This window comes from Antedon bifida, chromosome 6 (assembly GCF_963402885.1).
Source record: "Antedon bifida chromosome 6, ecAntBifi1.1, whole genome shotgun sequence".
In the NCBI taxonomy this organism is placed as follows: domain Eukaryota; kingdom Metazoa; phylum Echinodermata; class Crinoidea; order Comatulida; family Antedonidae; genus Antedon; species Antedon bifida.
Genome location: NC_136231.1, coordinates 9,034,092 through 9,054,263, shown reverse-complemented (window position 1 = coordinate 9,054,263; position 20,172 = coordinate 9,034,092). Strand labels below are relative to the sequence as shown.

At 30.8% G+C, this 20,172-nt stretch overlaps 1 protein-coding gene across 1 annotated transcript in view; it reads right to left on the bottom strand.

The window, feature by feature from the left end:
• Window positions 1-2,773: 2,773 nt before the first annotated feature.
• Window positions 2,774-20,172, bottom strand: part of LOC144845339 (stAR-related lipid transfer protein 5-like) — a 28,297-nt gene continuing 10,898 nt past the window's right edge. Inside the window, exons 3-5 of the mRNA XM_078702607.1 lie at window positions 12,967-13,099; window positions 9,390-9,598; window positions 2,774-4,583 (exon numbers count right to left, since the gene is read on the bottom strand). Coding sequence (XP_078558733.1) covers window positions 4,436-4,583; window positions 9,390-9,598; window positions 12,967-13,099 — 490 coding nt within the window. The 3' untranslated portion in view covers window positions 2,774-4,435. The remainder of the gene's footprint in view (window positions 4,584-9,389; window positions 9,599-12,966; window positions 13,100-20,172) is intronic.

Sequence of the window (20,172 nt, the reverse complement as noted above, 5' to 3'; positions counted from 1 at the left end):
TCAACAAGCAAGCAGCGTTTTTTGTAAGAAATATTTCTTGTTATATATAAGTCATGTATAACCTATAATAATTTTCATTAAACGAAGAAAACGTTTCACAAACAATATGGAACATATACAAAACGGAACTTTCCAATTTAATAAAATATGAACATGCATGTAACTTTATCAAAGCTGAACAAAAATGGGCTAACTGCTAAACTTTTTTAGTACATTTTGATAGTTATGAATATATATCTATGTTTCGCCATACCACGACGAGGATGTGGGCCTAAAGGATTCTCTCCAATCGAATTTGAACAATCATCCGTGTTCGAATCTCGGTTATTGCGACTTTTCCATCTTTATCGTTCTGAACTTATTCTGTGTTGTTGTTTCTATTGTTATATTTCTTTTATTCCTGTCCACCCAGGCAGCACTTGCCAACTCATATGCTATGACTTTATCCAAATTCCCTCACTTGCACTGATGAAGGGCTAGTGTTGCCCGAAAGCTCTGCTAACTTTTCTGGCTGTTTACTTTATCGTTTTGATTTAGCTTTTCGCTTTTTTTTTGTATCTCCATTGAGATCCAGCCACTGATACCCACAGTATTGTCATTTTTTCAGTAATTTGCCTTTGGATTTATATATATATTGAATTGAATAACAGGAAAAACAGGAGCGAATTTTCTGTCAGATTCATAATCATATAATAATCATAAACTGACCAAGAAAACTTTCTTTCACATCTATTATCTGATTATTATTATGGCCAACAAAAAAAAGATTTTAGGAAGGCCTAAAAAAACTGAAACCCGTGATTTTTTTAATAGTGGAATTTTTAGATACCATTAGTGTTCATGTTTTGTTATTTGAAAGTAGTGTTTTCTTCCAATTAAACTTCCATTTTAATTTATATTGATATGCATTTCGTATTTTGTGGACTTTTTAACTTGTTCAACTCTCCTCGGACGGCTATTTGTAAACCAGATGCAATAAATATAATTTATTGCGTCATTGATGACGTGATAAATGTATCCTGGGTCTCATCCATGATGGAATATCAATATTGCTAAAGGACTATTAGAAACAGGAGACCTGGAAACAGCAATACATTTTATAGATTGCAATATAGTGCGCCAAAACAGGAAGTATTGATAACTGAATTTTAGTCGATTTGTCGAATACTTTTCTCTTTTTAGCATACAAAATTTCAAGGTTATTATTCCTTTTTAGTAATCTATAATTTAGTTAAAACGAAATTGAAATTGTTGAATAATTACCAAAGGCCTCTACTACATTCTTTTGGAAATATTAAGGGAACATCATGACTATTTTCTGGTTTAAAGTAAAAATAGATTTATAACCTGAAGCCTGGATCGGTAGGATCTGGAGCCTGCTGATATGTTATGCTATATATATTATGATACTCACTAAGTATCATAATAGCTATGACTAAAGCTAACACCTTCAATTAGATGTTCTGCTATAGTTGCTATTGCTGCAATTGCTATAACTCATGCTATTGATATAATTCACTATAGCATAGCTATGAATACAGCAATCACCCTCAATTATCACTATAGGACATTAAAGTTTCTTCAGATTTAATTTGACAGATAGTATTCAGTGGGTTAGGTTCTATAATAGACCCATAGTCTGGTTACATATTGAGAAGTGAATGTTATTTGAACAAAACAATAATGTACACAAGCAAATTAATTTGTGAGAGATTATTCAGAGGGTTAGATTTTAGGATAGTAGGAATTAGTTAACATTTAGGAAGGAGCTTTTATATTTAGGAAGTAGTTTTTATTAGGAAGTTGTTTTTTATATTTTACAAGTAGTTTTTATATTTAAAAGTAGTTTTTATATTTAGGAAGTAGTTTTTATAATTTAAAAAAAAGTAGTTTTTATGTTTACGAAATAGTTTTTATATTTAGAAAGTAGTTTTCATATTTAGGAAGGAGTTTTTATATTTAGGAAAAATTGTTATATTTAGGAAAAGTTATTATATTTAAGAAAAGTTTTTATATTTAGGAGGGAGTTTCTATATTTAGGACACATTTTTATATTTAGGAAAAGTTATATTTAAGAAAAGTTTTTATATTTAGGAAAAGTTTTATATTTAGGAAAAGTTTTATATGTAGGAAAAGTTTCTATATTTAGGAAAAGTTTTTATATTTAGGAAAAGTTTTTATATTTAGGAAAAGTTTTTATATTTAGGAAAAAGTTGTTATATTTACAAAATAGTTTTTACATTTACGAAGTAGTTTTTAATTGCGTGCAACGCGATTCTACAGCTCATTATGTCGGTCGGATGGCTGGTTGGTCGGTCGGTAAACACTAACTCAAATTTTAGCACGCGACTGCAGCCATGTATATGGCCTTGTTATATTTAGGAAGTAGTTTTTATATTTACAAAGTAGTTTTTATATTTACAAAGTACGTCAGCTAATCTAATTCTTTCACTTACAAAATAATGCATTATTCAGTGATTTATGCATTGTTTAATTAAATTAATTTATTAAAATGCACAAACCGGATGCCCGATCTCCTCAATACGTATCCATAGCTGTCGTCAGAAAATGGCATTCTGTGAGTATTACAACACTCGTACAATATATAGAGCCGTTAATTAGGACACTTGTATACAGAACGGTTCTGCGTATAAGTCAATGAAGTTTTGGGGATTTAACTCATGATTTTTAAAATTATTTTAGATGTTAGTTTATAATAATATTGTTTGTAGATCCTATTGGTGACTCTGGTTTATACAATCAATCAATCAAGTTTAATAGCAATTTACATATTTATTAGCAAGTATAGCATTATTCTTTATACAATGAGCACTGTCTTTACCACATAGGGAATGCATTAATCTAACAATATACATTTTAACTTGTTTATAACAGCTGCGCAATGAAACAAAGTAGGTATAATTTGTCAGTTTATAATAAAAATAAATAATACAGTATCATATACCTATGACTGTCATCCTAAATTATGCTAATACTACTTTGCTTGATATTTTTTAACATATAAAAACCATGAGAGAGCCTGTCAGTTCTCTTTAAAAAAGAGAAATGTTTAATATTGATGAAATAACAAGGTAAATATTGTTATTTTTCAATTGGCTAATCCATAATTTCGGTAGATATGCAGTTAGTTAGTTAGTTAATGTTAAAAATGGAATGAGATTATATACAGTAGGCAATATGCAGGGTAAAAAAATATTACATGCAGCTAGTTTAAAAAAATATTTGGTTACTGTTTTATACTAAAAGTTGCAATTTCTTCACATTATTTTTCTAACATAAATGAAAAATAAGTACTAATGACTATAAAATACAATTTCAAATAATATTAAAATAATGTATTTTAATTGGATAATGGACATTGAAGAACCAATGTCATCTTAATTTACTAAGCACCAGCCAACCAGGCTCACAAGACATAACATTAACGAGTCCATAAAGCACATAAGGGGTTATTTTTAGCACACATTAATTAGGTCATGTCAACAACTGGGGAGACAAGTGGCAGACAAACCATATACGGTAGGCATAATTCTGCAAAATGTTTAAATAGAAACGTTCAATAGAAAACAAATATACCTATCCAGGGGCAGGAGGATATGATTAATGATTTTCATTCAGGTAGATAGGCCTATTCTTACTTGGTAGTATCCTTTAGATTAGGAACTACAAAATTGATTGAGGTTAAATTGATTGAGGTTAAATTGTAAAAAAAAACCCCTGTTTTTAAAATGGTTTCTGTGGAGCAATTTTTTGCTGCAACACAATTGTGGTCTGATTTTGACCTAAAATGATTCAGAAGGTCATTGACTGGTGTGGACATTGACTGCACTCTGTGGATAATAATGATATCATTACACAACCAGCCACAGACAACTAATAAAAAAACTGGTTTATTTTGAGTAAAAAAGAAGCTGCAACATGATCTTTAACTAAAATCAGTTTCCTAAAAAAGTTTTTCAGCAGAAACAGTACCCCAAAAGACTTTATTGATTAAGAATATTGTACATAGCATATTCATGTAAGTGGTGATTTTAAGCCTACAGTATCGGGTACCAATTTCAAAATTGTAGCTTAGAGGGTTTATACCTTATTTCAATGCTTTGTTTGTTTGTTTATTTATTAGAGAGAAAAACATAGTTTACAGCGATAATATTGAATATATGGTACACACATAAAAACCTTCATAATAGGCCTTGGATGCCATAAAAGTCATATCTTATTGAAAAATATAAAAGACCAGTTTTCTACAAAGTAGTATCATTTGGTAATTCAATTACGCCATTTGTTTTTTTCTTGTCATGAATATGGATGTTACAGGATCCTAGTATTCTCATTACTATTGTATTCATTTCTTTATAATGTTTCTTCCCATTATTTTTACTGAACGTTAATAAACCGTGCTTGTGGCTGTCAGTTATGTCGATCCGCTATTTTTCACTGCTTGTTCCAAATCTACAAAGAAGTTTATAAGGCTACTTGGTACAGCTGACTCAACAAGAGATGTAGGCAGCATGCCACCGAGCTCTGTCTGAACGATGTTAACTACCTTAGTACTACCATCACTGGAAAAAATAAAATATCAGTAAGAGAATACATTAGGAATACTATGAGCACAACCATGCAGTACATTAGTTATATTTACTTTACATTAGTTATGAAAGCAAACAACTAAAAAAGTATTGCAAAAGTAGTTTCTTACTTCACTGAATCTACTCAAGATTTGTTTATCGGATTGGAGATAAATATTACGGAAATGCATTCAAACTCTGTAATACATTATCAATTGGCCTACTGTACAACTGGAAATCTTCAGCACAACACAAAAAGTATGGAAATCAATAACCCATGCCACGAAAAGCCCCGCTTCCTGATATTCCCACAACCGTACAAGTGTCAAAATACAGTTGGTTTTCATAACTACATGTAGAGCATCTGAAGTTTAAAAAATGGGTGGTGTTTATAGGTCAACAGCGCCCTCTATTTATTTTCCAGACCAGGAGAAGTAAGTGTGCAGTGTGTGATGTGAAAAGTGGTATCACGTAGTGGTGGCTATGTGAGGGGAATAAAAAAATTATGACCACTGATGCTGAAATAGTGTAAATTCACTTGTGTGTTTGAGCTTTTTTTGTTATATTGAATGCAGATAACAACATATAAACATACAAATTCAGTTATCTTTATAATTTGGGAGAAAATGTGGGAAAACGGGAGCACGACGTTAGGCCGGGAGACGAGTCTGAAATACGGGAGTCTCCTGACCAAAATGGGAGAGTTGGCATGTATGCAAGTCCAACAATCATGCTCAGAAATATGCACAAATTGACTCAATGACACAGTTGCCATGTAATAAACTACAGACATTTTTTAACTGACATTAATTATATCTTTTACGACTCTACTATAATTGTGGTGTTATCCTGAAACACAAAAACAGAGGATACGTGAAATAACATACATAGCCATCAATTATACTATGAACGGATAAACAATGCATTTGAAATAACATTCATCAGTCCATTTAGTTGTCACTACAGTAATTACATCCATTACCTACAATTAAGATTCACAAGTACAACATGGTGTCATAATCAAACATTCCTTGAACACTTATCTTTAAACAGAATGATTTCTTTTGCTTTGCTTTTAATCATAAGTTCATAAAGTACATCCATTATAAACATGAAAAAACATGAAACAGGATACATTCACTTGGAGATGGGCACGTGCAAGTAATGATGTACATGTAATAAATAAACAAATGCACTTTACAAAACCTAAAAGTAAGCACAGGAAGTGAAAAGTTGACAGGTGATTGATGTCCATGACTATATCTTCATATTTGGTAATATAAAAAGGATATTCCACGTAAATTAGGTGATCATTTAGAATAAAATGATCACCTATTGTTATTGTACAAAACCTTATTATTTTTTTTTCTCCTTTTTATTTCTTACTGTACAGTATTTTTGTACCTACTGTATTATCTAAAAAAATGCTCTTAGTTACACTAATGAAACTTACACAGTAGGTTCAGAATATATTGTAAAGATCATTTCTTGATGTTGCGTTGTACAAAATGTGTGATTTAACGAGAAAGACTTTTTCCCTCAATTTTTAACCAACTCATATTGTAAATTGTTCACAAAGCGAATCCGACGAAGTGTGACTGAAATTACAAGACGCTGTTAGCACTTGTTAAAAAAAATACAGTAACAAAGCTATAAACTGTTTATACACTAATTTAAGTATAGTTTACAATACATTATATAATAAAATATATGAAATATAAACAAACCCGAATTTAAAGTAAAATATTTACAGATATGTGTTTAAAAATGTTCAAGTAATAAAGGCCTTCCATAAAATACCGTGGAGGAAAGTAAATCACATTAAATATACAGTAGTAGATAAAGCAACACACAGAGATGGTGAATAATATAATTAACATTATCAAAATTGGAAGTATGAAAACAAACGTTACATCCGAATGGACCTTCTATCTTTCAGTTGGCAACAAACAGGTGTTTATCCGCCATGGGTCACCTTGAATGGGGTCAGACTCAGTGGTAAAACATGCCCACCTGCAAGCCTTCAATTAGCCTATCAGACAAGGGTGTCACATTCAGGCTCAGGCTCCATGGGACTGCCACAGATGATGCGCTCAAGCATGTTTTGAAATTGTCAGCCGTTTAATTAAGTTAGGTCTGCAATCCTGATACAGTTATCCCGCTGCTTAATGGGATGGCCTCACCATAGATAACATACTTGCACTGAGCTGGGTGATTGCTTGCTATTAGTAGGTACCCAACCCTGATTACCAAAACCAAACTCTTTTATCCACATGGATTCTTAAGTTCTTGTAAATGTTTTGAAATTGAATACATAGTTGGTTTAAATTCAAATTTAACACTATTTGAAAACACAACTTTAAGCTATTTTAAATGGAAAATGAATGTGTTAGTATTAATAAAGAGACCTAATTTAATTATAGTATATTATACACTATATACCTATTCTATAAGTAGAAATTATAAATAAAAAACACACACATATTTAAATTGTCTTTTACACTCCTTCCAAGAATTTAGCAGAATTTCCTGTAGCATAGTTACTTTTCTTCAAAATGTACTAAAGTTAATTTTTTTAAGGGACATCTAGTGTGATCACTTTAAAAGCATATCTATCAATAAGAGATTGTTGATTGGTTGTTGATTTGAAATGTTAAAATTAATTTTATAATTATGCTTCTTTGCAAACACTTGCAATAGTATTGTTACTACGTTATCAAAATCAAGGATGTTAGAATACTGTACCCCTAAGCCAAAAAGGTGCAGGACAAACCTTTTTCAATGGGGCAGAATAATATGATTTGAGTTACAGATAAATAAAACTTGAAGATGAATTCACTGGTGATTCTAAAATGTTAACTCAAAATACTGTACACATCAACAACTAAACTGATTTATTTAACAATTAGTTTATCATGTAATATTGAAATATTTCACAACATCAAATTTAATCCTTCATTATGACTGGTTTGCAGGTATAGTTTGCCTGTACTTGATTATGACATTAGGTTTTATGTACAGATAAAAGAGCTCAGTGCATTATTTGAGGGGTAATAAAAAAGTGCGAGGCAACGAGGCATGCAAGGCAAGTCAAAGATTTATGTGAGGTATTGTTTTACTATCAACAAAAAGTGTGAGGCAGGAAGTCAACGAAATGAATGTAGCCTAGGCCTAGTACGTGGACAACAGTGAAAATAGTTCGTACTACCTAGCCTACTAAAACAGGAATATTATTATATCAAAATTGATTAAATTATTTTCTACATAGGCCTATAGACCAGGAGAAAATTAAGATGGGTGTCATCCGGCTCGGAAATTTGTCGGACCATTTTTTAAAATACCATTTTATTTTCATTAAAAAAATATTCAGCACTTTTGTGAAATGAATGTGCGCATTTATAGCATTGTTATTTTAATGTGCTCGTATAGCACTATTTCAAGTCGGAATGGACTCAAATCCAGTTAATTTACTAAGGAGGATGAGTAGAATGCGATTTGTACAAAAACATTGTATTTTTTACATTTCCAAAGAATAAAAAAAAAAACATGTTTTTGCGCAGTGATTTTTTATGGCTACAAACATTGATCAAAATGTAATTTTGAACATTTTAAATTTTTAATGCATGATTTTCAATGTGTATGCATTTCCTAATATGTTTACCCTTGACCTGAAGTATAGTGAATTTGATTAATATGTCATGACGAGTTATAGAGATTTGACTGATAATGTAGTTTTACAAAAAGGCGTATAAATGACGTCACGGATGAGTGATCATGCTGTAAGCTTATTAGAATAAATACAATTATTTGAAAATTATTGTGAAATTCTGTACAGAAAGATTAAAGAAATAAGATTTATACAATAACAATAGGTGATCATTTTATTTTAAATGATCACCTAATAAGGATTTTATATAATACATGATAAATTGCTTTTATTTCCATGAACTCTTAAATATCAAATAACGACACATGTGCACATGAAATTTAAATAATCGTGCGCTCTCCAATGGGAAATTTAATGCAAATTTGTGTAAACAAATTTTATAGCATAGCGATTTTTTTAACTTATTATGGAAGCCAATGAGTTGTAGATATGAATTATACATATTACACGTACAAAATGGTATGATGTCATCATTTGGCCACATGAATTTAAAAAATAGGTTTTTTTTCACTTTTTTCATAGATGATCGCATTCAACCGAGCGGATCTCACTTATATATTCCCTGATTTTCTCGCAAATTGGTATATGTTATTTCTCAAACAAATCTCTTAATTGTGGGTTACCACCATTTTCAATTTGATGGCGCCATTTATAAAAATGTGAATAATGTTTGTATTCTAACGTACGTGCATGACTGCCATCAATTTTCTCAAGTTTTTTTTTGTAATAGTCCAACTTTATGATCCATATACAATATACAGTACTGTACGCACATCTAACATACAGCAAAAACAATGTTAGACATGCATGTTTACCGGCAGAAAAAAGTACAGTTCGATCATTTTTTTGCTTATTGGGAATGTTATTTCTGCCATTTATCATGAATTATATGTGTCAATTTAGGGGGGGGGGGGGGGCGGTAGGAGCTCAATATTGAGGACTTTACAAGCTGTGTTTTAGAGCATTTTAGTCCATGACCTAAATATAACTTTAATTGTAGCATAGAATATATGTGAACTGTGAATGTAGTAAAACATACCTCATGCACGCACGGGCCAAACTGTATTCGTAAATAAAATATATTAAATTTGAGTGTTTGCATTCCCCACTCAAAATGTACTGTCTGTGCTTACCTTTGTGGTATGCAAAATGTTCCCCCAGGATGGTTAAACCCTCTGACACATCCATCTCTTGGAGGACAGTCACTGTGTGATATGCTTTTAGAGTTAGTACTCAGAATGTCACCAGCATACTTCTTGATTAATATTAGGTCACAGAATTCTCTGGAAGAAATAAGACCCATGGCAGCACTATGTGTGGCAGTCCGTGAAACCAGGAGGTCCTGCAACAGTTTAAAAAAAGATAGGAAGATTGTGTTAATTAAACAAATTTAAGCAAATATAATGAAAACCAAACTTTATTAAATTTCATTAATGAATATAAGTTTACAAAAATGTATATGTACTGTATAGCATACAATCTTTTTTTTCATCCATAAACTGTTTAAATTCCCCAAATTTATTAATACTGATAACCAATTTATGGAAATGTTCAACATTGGCCAGAACTAAGGTCTGTATTAGACAGGTATCAACTAGTTGCTTTGTTTCTATACCCATTTTTTCTTTGAACAAAAAACCAACCCTCTACTCATTAGAGATTTTTGTCCATGGACGAGTTATGTACTTATAACTCTCACAAGAACCAACAGGAGAGTAGATAACATACCATCATGAAATTATAGACAACTAACAGTGGCAGATCCAGCCGAGATGAGGTAGGGGCGCAAAAATACTGTACACCTGATGCTGATGCCAGACCAAATTAATTTCGTTACAATAAAATTGATCAAATACAGCATACATTATTATTTATTCTGTAACTCAAAGATTGATTCCAAATAATAATAATAATCATACTGTAATAATAATTATCTCCAGACGAATTTCAGTATGTACAGAATATTGTTACTCATCGTCACCAGTACACAAAGTACACATTCACACCACGCAGTGAGCTAAACAGTTTTACTTATTTAAACTGCTTTCTAACACTATTTGATTGATGACGCTGTATCCCAGCAAAACTGTTTGTATCATCACAATGCCAAAATAAAAAAAGAGATTTTTATGTTTTCTTCAGCCTAGATGCCTAGTAGTAGTATAGTCACCTAGAGTAGTAGTAAGTAGGCTCAAGTCATAATGCTCTGTAAGACTGTGGAAAAGAGCACTATAACGTATTTTGATATTTTTATTATTGTTCTGAGTGTTCCCCCAAATGTGCCATAATACGTAAATTTGCCTTGGTGACCCCTTGCTAGAGTTTTACTATGCCTGCATTGCCAGCCTTCCTCTCCCACCCTCCTAAAAAGATTTTTACTTTTTACACTAGCACAAAATTGTTAAGCATGATGTAATATGACATAACTGAAACATGTCACTATGAAATTGATTATTAATACTTACTGTATAATTATCAGAGTTTAGCTTATGTCGCATTTAAGACTTTAATATATAAAGCCATGAAACAGTATTTTATTCTTATTTTGCTATTATTCTCTAAGTAAACAGGCAAATTATGTACCCATTATGCTCTATAGCTTTTTTAATATTAATACAAAAAGCCATTGTACAATATATTTATTTTTAGCAATATACTGAATGTTAATGTATGTAAGTTGTAATAGCGTATATACATTAACTTTGCTTACTAAATGTTTCTGATCGAATTATTAAAAATGGTATTTACGAATTTGCCTTTACTATTATTATATATAATTTCTGTTCTCAGTATATCACTACTAGGCCATGAACTTTTTTCTGAAATAAAAGTTGATTGTTTTATTGCAGATTTAATTGATTGATTTAAAAATTAAAAAAAAAAATCTAATCTAGTCTTTTCACCATCCAGTTTTTTCACTCGGGCCAGGCCTTATCAAACTAGTCTTGTCTTGCTTACTTCTTCTGAAGACACAGGGTTTTTCAAGTGTATATATTGACATAATGTATTATACACTGAAGTTTGTCGCTTTGAATAAATTTATGTAGTGGTTATTCTCCACTTAGAACGTCCAACGGTGTGGTTGGATTGGTAATAATTGTTGTTCTGGATTGGTTATTTTGAATCACATGACCAATATTCGCTGCAATTTTCTGTTAATTTGTTCACAGAAATAAATAAATGAAGTTATTTTAATATTCTTTGGACAGATAGATTTGTGCAAACTTTTGGCTATGTCTTATTTATAAATAATCGCTGAATCCATCGTTTGTCAAGACGCAACTGAAAGATACAGATTACAGGTGATGGCCTATTAAACTTGTACTCATTAGTTGGATGTGTTTAATGAATGAATGTTAATCCTACCTTTTAACTCTAACCTGGGGACATTCTAATTGTTATAAGTAATAATAGTACAAGTGTGTGTTTGCTTTTTAAAGGATTAAAGAATAAAAGGCTATAAATGATCTCCGGTCATTAAACTTACATGACATTTGGTTGTACAAGGTGAGTGAAGAGTTGGGTAGACTTTTATATTTATCCAAAAGCAAATTACTGAAAAAAATTACAATGCTGTAGGGTATCAGTGGCTGGATCTCAATGGAGATGCTAAATATTAATGAAGCAAAAAGCTAAATCAAAATGATAAAGTAAAACAGCCAAACAAATTTGCAGAGTGTTTGGGCAACACTAGCCCTTCATCGGTGCAAATTTTACACATAGAGTAACTGAGTGTTAAAGCAGTGGAAATTTAAGCTGTAAAGAACTTTGTTACTAGTAGATTTATTGTAAACAAATAAGGGTATAAAACTACTACTTCAATCAATCTAGCAAAGTTTGAAGTGCAGATTGACATGTGCACAAGTTTCAGTCACAATCACTTTTGCACCAATCATGATATCTATGAGTATTTTATATGTTCTTCTTCTTCTTCTTTAACCTATTTCTTTCCACTGAAGGATGAAAGCCTCTTCACCAATTGACCATTCACTTCTGTCTCTAGCTACTCTTTGCCATGCAATGTCACCATGTGTTGTTAGTTCATCCCTCCATCTCATCTTTTGTCTCCCTCTGCCTCTGTTGTAGGTTCTTGGAGTCCAATTTGTTAGTCTGACTGTCCATCTGTTGTCACATCTCCTGGCCAGATGTCATGCCCACCTCCATTTCTTTGATTTTATGCTACTTATTATGTCCTGAACTCCTGATTTTAATCTGAGATTTGTATTTGACACTTTATCTTTCTTTGTGACAATTATTAGTACTCTTTGCATTGCCCTTTCTGTTACTCTCAGTTTTTTTTCTAGACGCTTAGTAATGTTTCCGAACTGTATATAAGGGTTGGTATGATGCATTGGTTGAACACCTGTATTTTCAACAAGATAGGTAATGATGTGTCGCGGAATATGTAGCCCAATGAAATCAAACTTTGCCCAACCTAGCTATGTGTAAATGACAATAAATGTAAATAATTTTTCACTGCAACGAATAAATGAATATCACTAAATTTATCTCTAGAACTACTAGAGAAGATTCCATTCAATATTTCATTTTACTCTTTGGCAATAATTGTTTTGTTTGGTTTGATTTTATTAATTTACAAACAATATACTACAAAGTGATAACATTTGCAAAATGTGCAAAAGCATATGTCAGGGATAATCCTAATATTTGTGAAAATGGAAAGTTATAAAAATCTGTTTACATTTTTACCTCATTTATATTTTCTACGATGGATGACTCTTTGACGCTCTTGTCCCATTTTCCCCTTTGACCTTTTGGGCATGGTAAAAGGAAGTTGATAATCTTTTCTGGTGAATCTTCAATTGTACATTCTGCACGATACCTGGAAAGATAAAATTAGAAACGCTTTAATGGCCAATTTGTATAGAAAATTTTACCATAATATAAATTATGCTTAATTCTGACATAGGCGAGCACAATGGAAAAACTTTTGTAAAGATCTCCGCCTTGGATTTTTCTCTCGAGAAAGATATTATAAAGGGCTTTTAGCACCTATCATAATTTGTTTACTTTGGATTTCCTAATTTGTAATCAAAATGTATATAAAATTAAACATTTTAAAAATTTTACTTTGTAGTGCTTACATCAGTTTATATGAGGAATATAATACTGTACCTCCCATTGTATCATGGTATTTGGAATTGTCAACATTGGACCACCTGTAGTTGATTTAATTCATAAAAGTCTACTAATTTCCAGTTTATTGATCAGTATAGTAACATTTGTCTCTATATAGCTTAAATGTTAGTTTTTCTATTTTTGTCTATCCAATCCAAGTAAATTTTGTAATTGAAAGTCTTACAGTTAAATAGTAGTAAAAATAATGTATTTAAGTTCATGGAGTAATCCTTTCATAAGCCTATCGATAAAAGTGTGGATTGTATTTCAGTAATAAACGGCCACTACTGTAAGGAAACATTTCTTTGTACTGTATGGTAATCATGAATTTAAATAATAATGTTTAATTATTTACATATCTACAGAGGTACCACTATTTTCCCACATGTTCTAGCAATACCTATTCGTAAATAACTGTACTTTTCGAACTTCAGATTATGAATGGTACAGTACCTAAAACTTGCAAGTGTATATAAAATATAGTGTAAAATGTTTAAAGATGTATTGTCCCTTGAAACACAAAAAATGAAAAACAAAATATTCTAAATTTAAATTGGCCATATATCAAAGTCATATTAAAGTTATTCACTTCAAGTCGAAAATTCGAACCAAAAACGTAATTAACAGGTAAATTAATTTGATTGCATTTCGTCTTGAAAATCATCGCGAGTGAAAGTAAACAAAGATTTCAAACCACGAGTATGCATTATGCATGATGCTAATTAGGATTGTTTACAACTCGTCACGATTGAGAAGGTGTTTTCACACAGAGGAAGTTTTATGATTATACATACAGAGTAGCCAAACAAGCGCGTTGCATTATGAGATATGTTTTGATAGAAAACTTTGACTGGAAATCAAAGTTATTTTTTGAACAAAAAAACGTCTGTATTTCAGTTAAATTATTTTTTTTTCAACTAATTTTTGGTGAAAGTTAATAACTATTATGATACTTCAAAATGACTCACTTTTTTTCGAAATATTTATTTTTTATTTTTTTGGAATTAGTCAAAGGGACAATACATCTTTAAAGTATTTATTTTTGTTAAAAATGCATTTTACTCACGGTGTACATTGCATACTTATATAAGCATTCAGTCTACCAGACGTATGTTTTGTTAAACTTTATTTCAATAAATCAATAAATTGATCAATGCATTTAAAACAAAGAAAATGAAATTTCAATTGTATTTTATATAATTTTACATGCGTTTGACAAGTTTTCTCAATTGAAATCTGTAATTCAGCAGGACTCCCACCCGTTGAAGACGGGTAATAATGCTAGCGTACTATATGAGTCAATCCTATAATGTTAATGCTCTTTAATAAAACACTTGGCCTTCACCAGTACTTTCTTGAAGCTTTAGATTTTGTATTCTTCATTAGAAAACTAATTAATTAAACTAGAAACTGCTAAAACCTGTAAGACCCATTAAATGCCAATATCCTTAATTCTTCCCATTAAATCTCGTCTAATTAAGCTTTTGTTTCCGGGTATTTTTAGCAAGATCTATCGGAACTGGTACTAAGTCTTAATTGCACCCACCATGTCGAGTTCTAATCCCAGAATCTTTACATCTATCGTTGGGATTAGATCTTCAAAATAATTAGATCTGGAAATCTTTTGAAAGCTTTTATAGCGGCATATTCATTTCGTTATCTTTGATCTTATCCCAAATTTATTCCTCTTTATTTGAAAGAATTATGTATAATGAAAGTACATTTCTATCTTTTGTTCTTTTAAATCATATCTAAGAGCAATATAATGCAATAAATATAAATTGCATGATATACGCCCGCCACAATTTATATTTGTTCCCTTTCTGTAAGGCTACACAGTTAAAAGCTACAAGTTCTAGGTAGTAAGTACTGGTATTAAATGTTGAACAAATGATCATTAAGTGTAGTTTGTATGTTTATTTCACTGTTTTAAAAATCAAACACTATTACTATATTATTACTAAAGGACCCAGGAGGACGTTTATTCAAGAGGGAAGTTTGTTCCAAATGATGTTCTATGGGGGCGTTTATTCAAGGGAGGCAGGATAGCTCAAAAAGCTGATTAGCTTAATTCCATTGGGATCCTTTTATAATCTAAAATAAAAAATATAAACATTACAAAGTATTGCATTAAACACATAAATATAACAAAAACAATAATATATATAAAATAAGTTAATTAAAAAGACTATGATTGACTTTTAGTTATTTGGTTGAACAGAAATGTGATTTAACATTTTTCTTAAAATTACTTTTGTTTTCAATTTGCTGAATGGATTGAGGTAGGTTATTCCATGCCTTTATGCCTGTTTAATAAAAAGTTTTAGATATTTGACTATCAGATTTAGGAACTGAAAAACCATTGACACTACTTCTAGAATGGTGGTGGTTAGATGAAACTCTTTTAAACTTTTCAGTAAAATAAGGTACTAATTTTCCATAAGAAACATAGAACATAGAATTTGTCTATACAAAGATGTAAGTCTTGAGTTAGTTTACTAAGAACTTTTTGAACTATAGATTCTACAGACAGTTCTTCATCAAGTAAACAACCAAGATATGAGATCATATTCTTATATATAATCATATTAATTTTAGGCATATTAAATATTAGGCATATTAGATTACTTTTTATTGTATAACAAATAATTGATTTATATAATATTATATATCAATGATTGATTCAAGATAAAAGTAACTGCTTTCTGGATATGCTAAATCACCTCTTTAAGAAATTAATTTAAAGCACAAAACATTCAATTTCATGAGGAGGAAGAGACACACATACCTATATTACCATAATTAGGTGATCATTTAGAATAAAATGATCACCTATTGTTATTGTATAAAATCTTTATTAGGTGATCATTTAGAATAAAATGATCACCTATTGTTATTGTATAAAATCTTTATTATTATTTTTTTTTTTCTTTTTATTGTTTCTGTACACTATTTTGTGTAACAATTATCTCAAAAAGTTTAATGTCAATGATTACAAAAATTTCAGAATATCTTTCAAATAATATAACTTAATCCTAATAAGCTTTCCAGCGTGATCACTCATCCGTGACGACATTTATACGCCATTTTGCGAAATCACATTATCAATCATATCTCCATAATTCATTATCACATATTAATGAAATTCATTACACGTAAACTTCAGATCAAGGGTAAAAATATTAGCAAATAAAAACGCACGCGCACGTAGGTTCATGCGCGTGATATCGCGCGTTAAAAATTTAAAACGCTCAAAATTAAGTTTTGATCAATTTAGAGCATGAATTAGGCCATTTGCGTGTTTCAAAAAATTACTGCGCAAAAATGCGTTTTTGCGCGCGCGATACTTAAAAAGCGTAAAAAACATGAATTTTTTTTACAAATCTCATTCTACTCACCATCCTTAGTACATTCACCAAATTTGAGTCAGTTCCGACTTAAAATAACGCTATACGAGCACGTTAAAAATGACAAAATGCGCACATTAATTTTACAAAAGTTCTGAAAATGGTGAAAAATAGGTCTTTTTTAAAATGAAAATAATTCTTCAGAATGCAAGATGACCCCCGATTTTTTTAACTTATTCTGGAAGCCATTGAGTTGTAGATATGAATTCATGTACACATTTTACGTACAAAATGTTTTGACGTCATCAAATGGCCACTTGAATTTAAAAATTAGGATTTGTTATCTTTTTGTGTAGATTATCACATTCAACAGAGCGCATCTTGGTTATGTGTGCTCGAATTTCGCACAACTTTCAGTATGTGCTTGCTTAATTAATTATCTTTATCATGAGTTGACACTATCTTCATTTTAATGACGTCATCACGCGTAAAAACTTGAATAACGTAGGCCGTGTAATTTCACCTTCGCAGTAAATTTGAATATCTTACAGCTCTTCAGAATTGAAGGTTACCTTGATGATTATAATTTATTATGAAAGCTGATGAAATGTAGATATTAATTCATATAAAAATTAAGCCTATCGGATGTTGTGACGTTAACATATGGCCAGTTGAAGTGAAAAAGTAGTTTTTTCATATTTTTCGTCAAAGTTATACACAAATCAAAGAGCGCGCACAGCGCTTCGACGTGCCAAATTTTTTTCCAAATCTTATATTTTTTTGCTCAATTAATTATCTTTCGAAATTGTCATCTTAAAGTTTAGTTTGATAACGTCATCATGCCAAAAAATTAGAACATGTGTGTCCCGTAATTTCACCTATGCTACACTGTATATAGATATACAGTATATACTGTACATATTGTATATGGCATATAGGCACAACTCAGCACTATAAGCATATAATAGGATGGCATACATCAACATTTTCCGATCGTATGTTAACGTACGTGCATGTTTAAAAAAAATTAATTTCAGTAAAATGATAAAAATGATCACCTATAATTCGTCAAAGTGACGAATTAAATTCTAGTTATTATTTTTTTTTTTATTTTTTTTTTTCTTTTTATTGTTTCTGTACACTATTTTGTGTAACAATTATCTCAAAAAGTTTAATGTCAATGATTACAAAAATTTCAGAATATCTTTCAAATAATACAACTTAATCCTAATAAGCTTTCCAGCGTGATCACTCATCCGTGACGACATTTATACGCCATTTTGCGAAATCACATTATCAATCATATCTCCATAATTCATTATCACATATTAATGAAATTCACTACACGTAAACTTCAGATCAAGGGTAAAAATATTAGCAAATAAAAACGCACGCGCACGTAGGTTCATGCGCGTGATATCGCGCGTTAAAAATTTAAAAAGCTCAAAATTAAGTTTTGATCAATTTAGAGCATGAATTAGGCCATTTGCGTGTTTCAAAAAATTACTGCGCAAAAATGCGTTTTTGCGCGCGCGATACTTAAAAAGCGTAAAAAATATGAATTTTTTTTACAAATCTCATTCTACTCACCATCCTTAGTACATTCACCAAATTTGAGTCAGTTCCGACTTAAAATAACGCTATACGAGCACGTTAAAAATGACAAAATGCGCACATTTATTTTACAAAAGTTCTGAAAATGGTGAAAAATAGGTCTTTTTTAAAATGAAAATAATTCTTCAGAATGCAAGATGACCCCCGATTTTTTTAACTTATTCTGGAAGCCATTGAGTTGTAGATATGAATTCATGTACACATTTTACGTACAAAATGTTTTGACGTCATCAAATGGCCACTTGAATTTAAAAATTAGGATTTGTTATCTTTTTGTGTAGATTATCACATTCAACAGAGCGCATCTTGGTTATGTGTGCTCGAATTTCGCACAACTTTCAGTATGTGCTTGCTTAATTAATTATCTTTATCATGAGTTGACACTATCTTCATTTTAATGACGTCATCACGCGTAAAAACTTGAATAACGTAGGCCGTGTAATTTCACCTTCGCAGTAAATTTGAATATCTTACAGCTCTTCAGAATTGAAGGTTACCTTGATGATTATAATTTATTATGAAAGCTGATGAAATGTAGATATTTATTCATATAAAAATTAAGCCTATCGGATGTTGTGACGTTAACATATGGCCAGTTGAAGTGAAAAAGTAGTTTTTTCATATTTTTCGTCAAAGTTATACACAATTCAAAGAGCGCGCACAGCGCTTCTACGTGCCAAATTGTTTTCCAAATCTTATATTGTTTTGCTCAATTAATTATCTTTCGAAATTGTCATCTTAAAGTTTAGTTTGATAACGTCATCATGCCAAAAAATTAGAACATGTGTCCCGCAATTTCACCTATGCTACACTGTATATAGATATACAGTATATACTGTACATATTGTATATGGCATATAGGCACAACTCAGCACTATAAGCATATAATAGGATGGCATACATCAACATTTTCCGATCGTATGTTAACGTACGTGCATGTTTTAAAAAAAATTAATTTCAGTAAAATGATAAAAATGATCACCTATAATTCGTCAAAGTGACGAATTAAATTCTAGTTAGATTTAATTTCATTAAAATTATAAAAATGATCACCTATAATTCGTCAAAGTGACGAATTAAATTCTAGTTGTTAATTAGATCTTCATCGATATGAATAATCACATCATAAACTAATTAATTATCAACTTTAATATCAACCACAGACTTTTGTCTCCGATGAGAAATATCATATTAAAGGGAATTTCTGTTTCTGTACTTTTATATAAGCCTTTGCGATAAGATTGGTAGAAATTGATTGTTTTGCCTAAAAGATGCTGATTTTGATGGTTGTAAATAAGACATTCAAATGTAAGCATTGCCAAACCCTTTGTACAAAATACATGTGTTTCTTTTGGACCAAAAAATAGCTGCAACATGCCTTCTCGACTACCTTTACACATCACTGACGCAGATATCTTTCTGTAGGGTGTCCCCTAGCTTAGGTTTACAAGGATATTCCGAGATTTTATCAATACCAAAAATTTAAATATTTCAAACAAATGTGTTTGTTAGAGTATTTAAAATAAACAATACAAAATCCATCCATTGGTAAATAGAAACATAGAAAAATAAACAAATCTACAACCTGAAATTGCCTTTTAATGATAGATGAAGAAAGTAAATTACAGATTTTAGATTAAACCTAAATGTCATAGTAGCTGTTTACATGTACTTGGGTGTTTGATATGCAACCATAAAATGAATCTCAAAGGAGTTGAATGTATCAAATTCACACTTAGCTAGGGTATAAAGAACATTTGCAGAAATTAATGCTCTAGACTCAACTATTAAGATGTGTAGTCTCTGTTTTACTTTC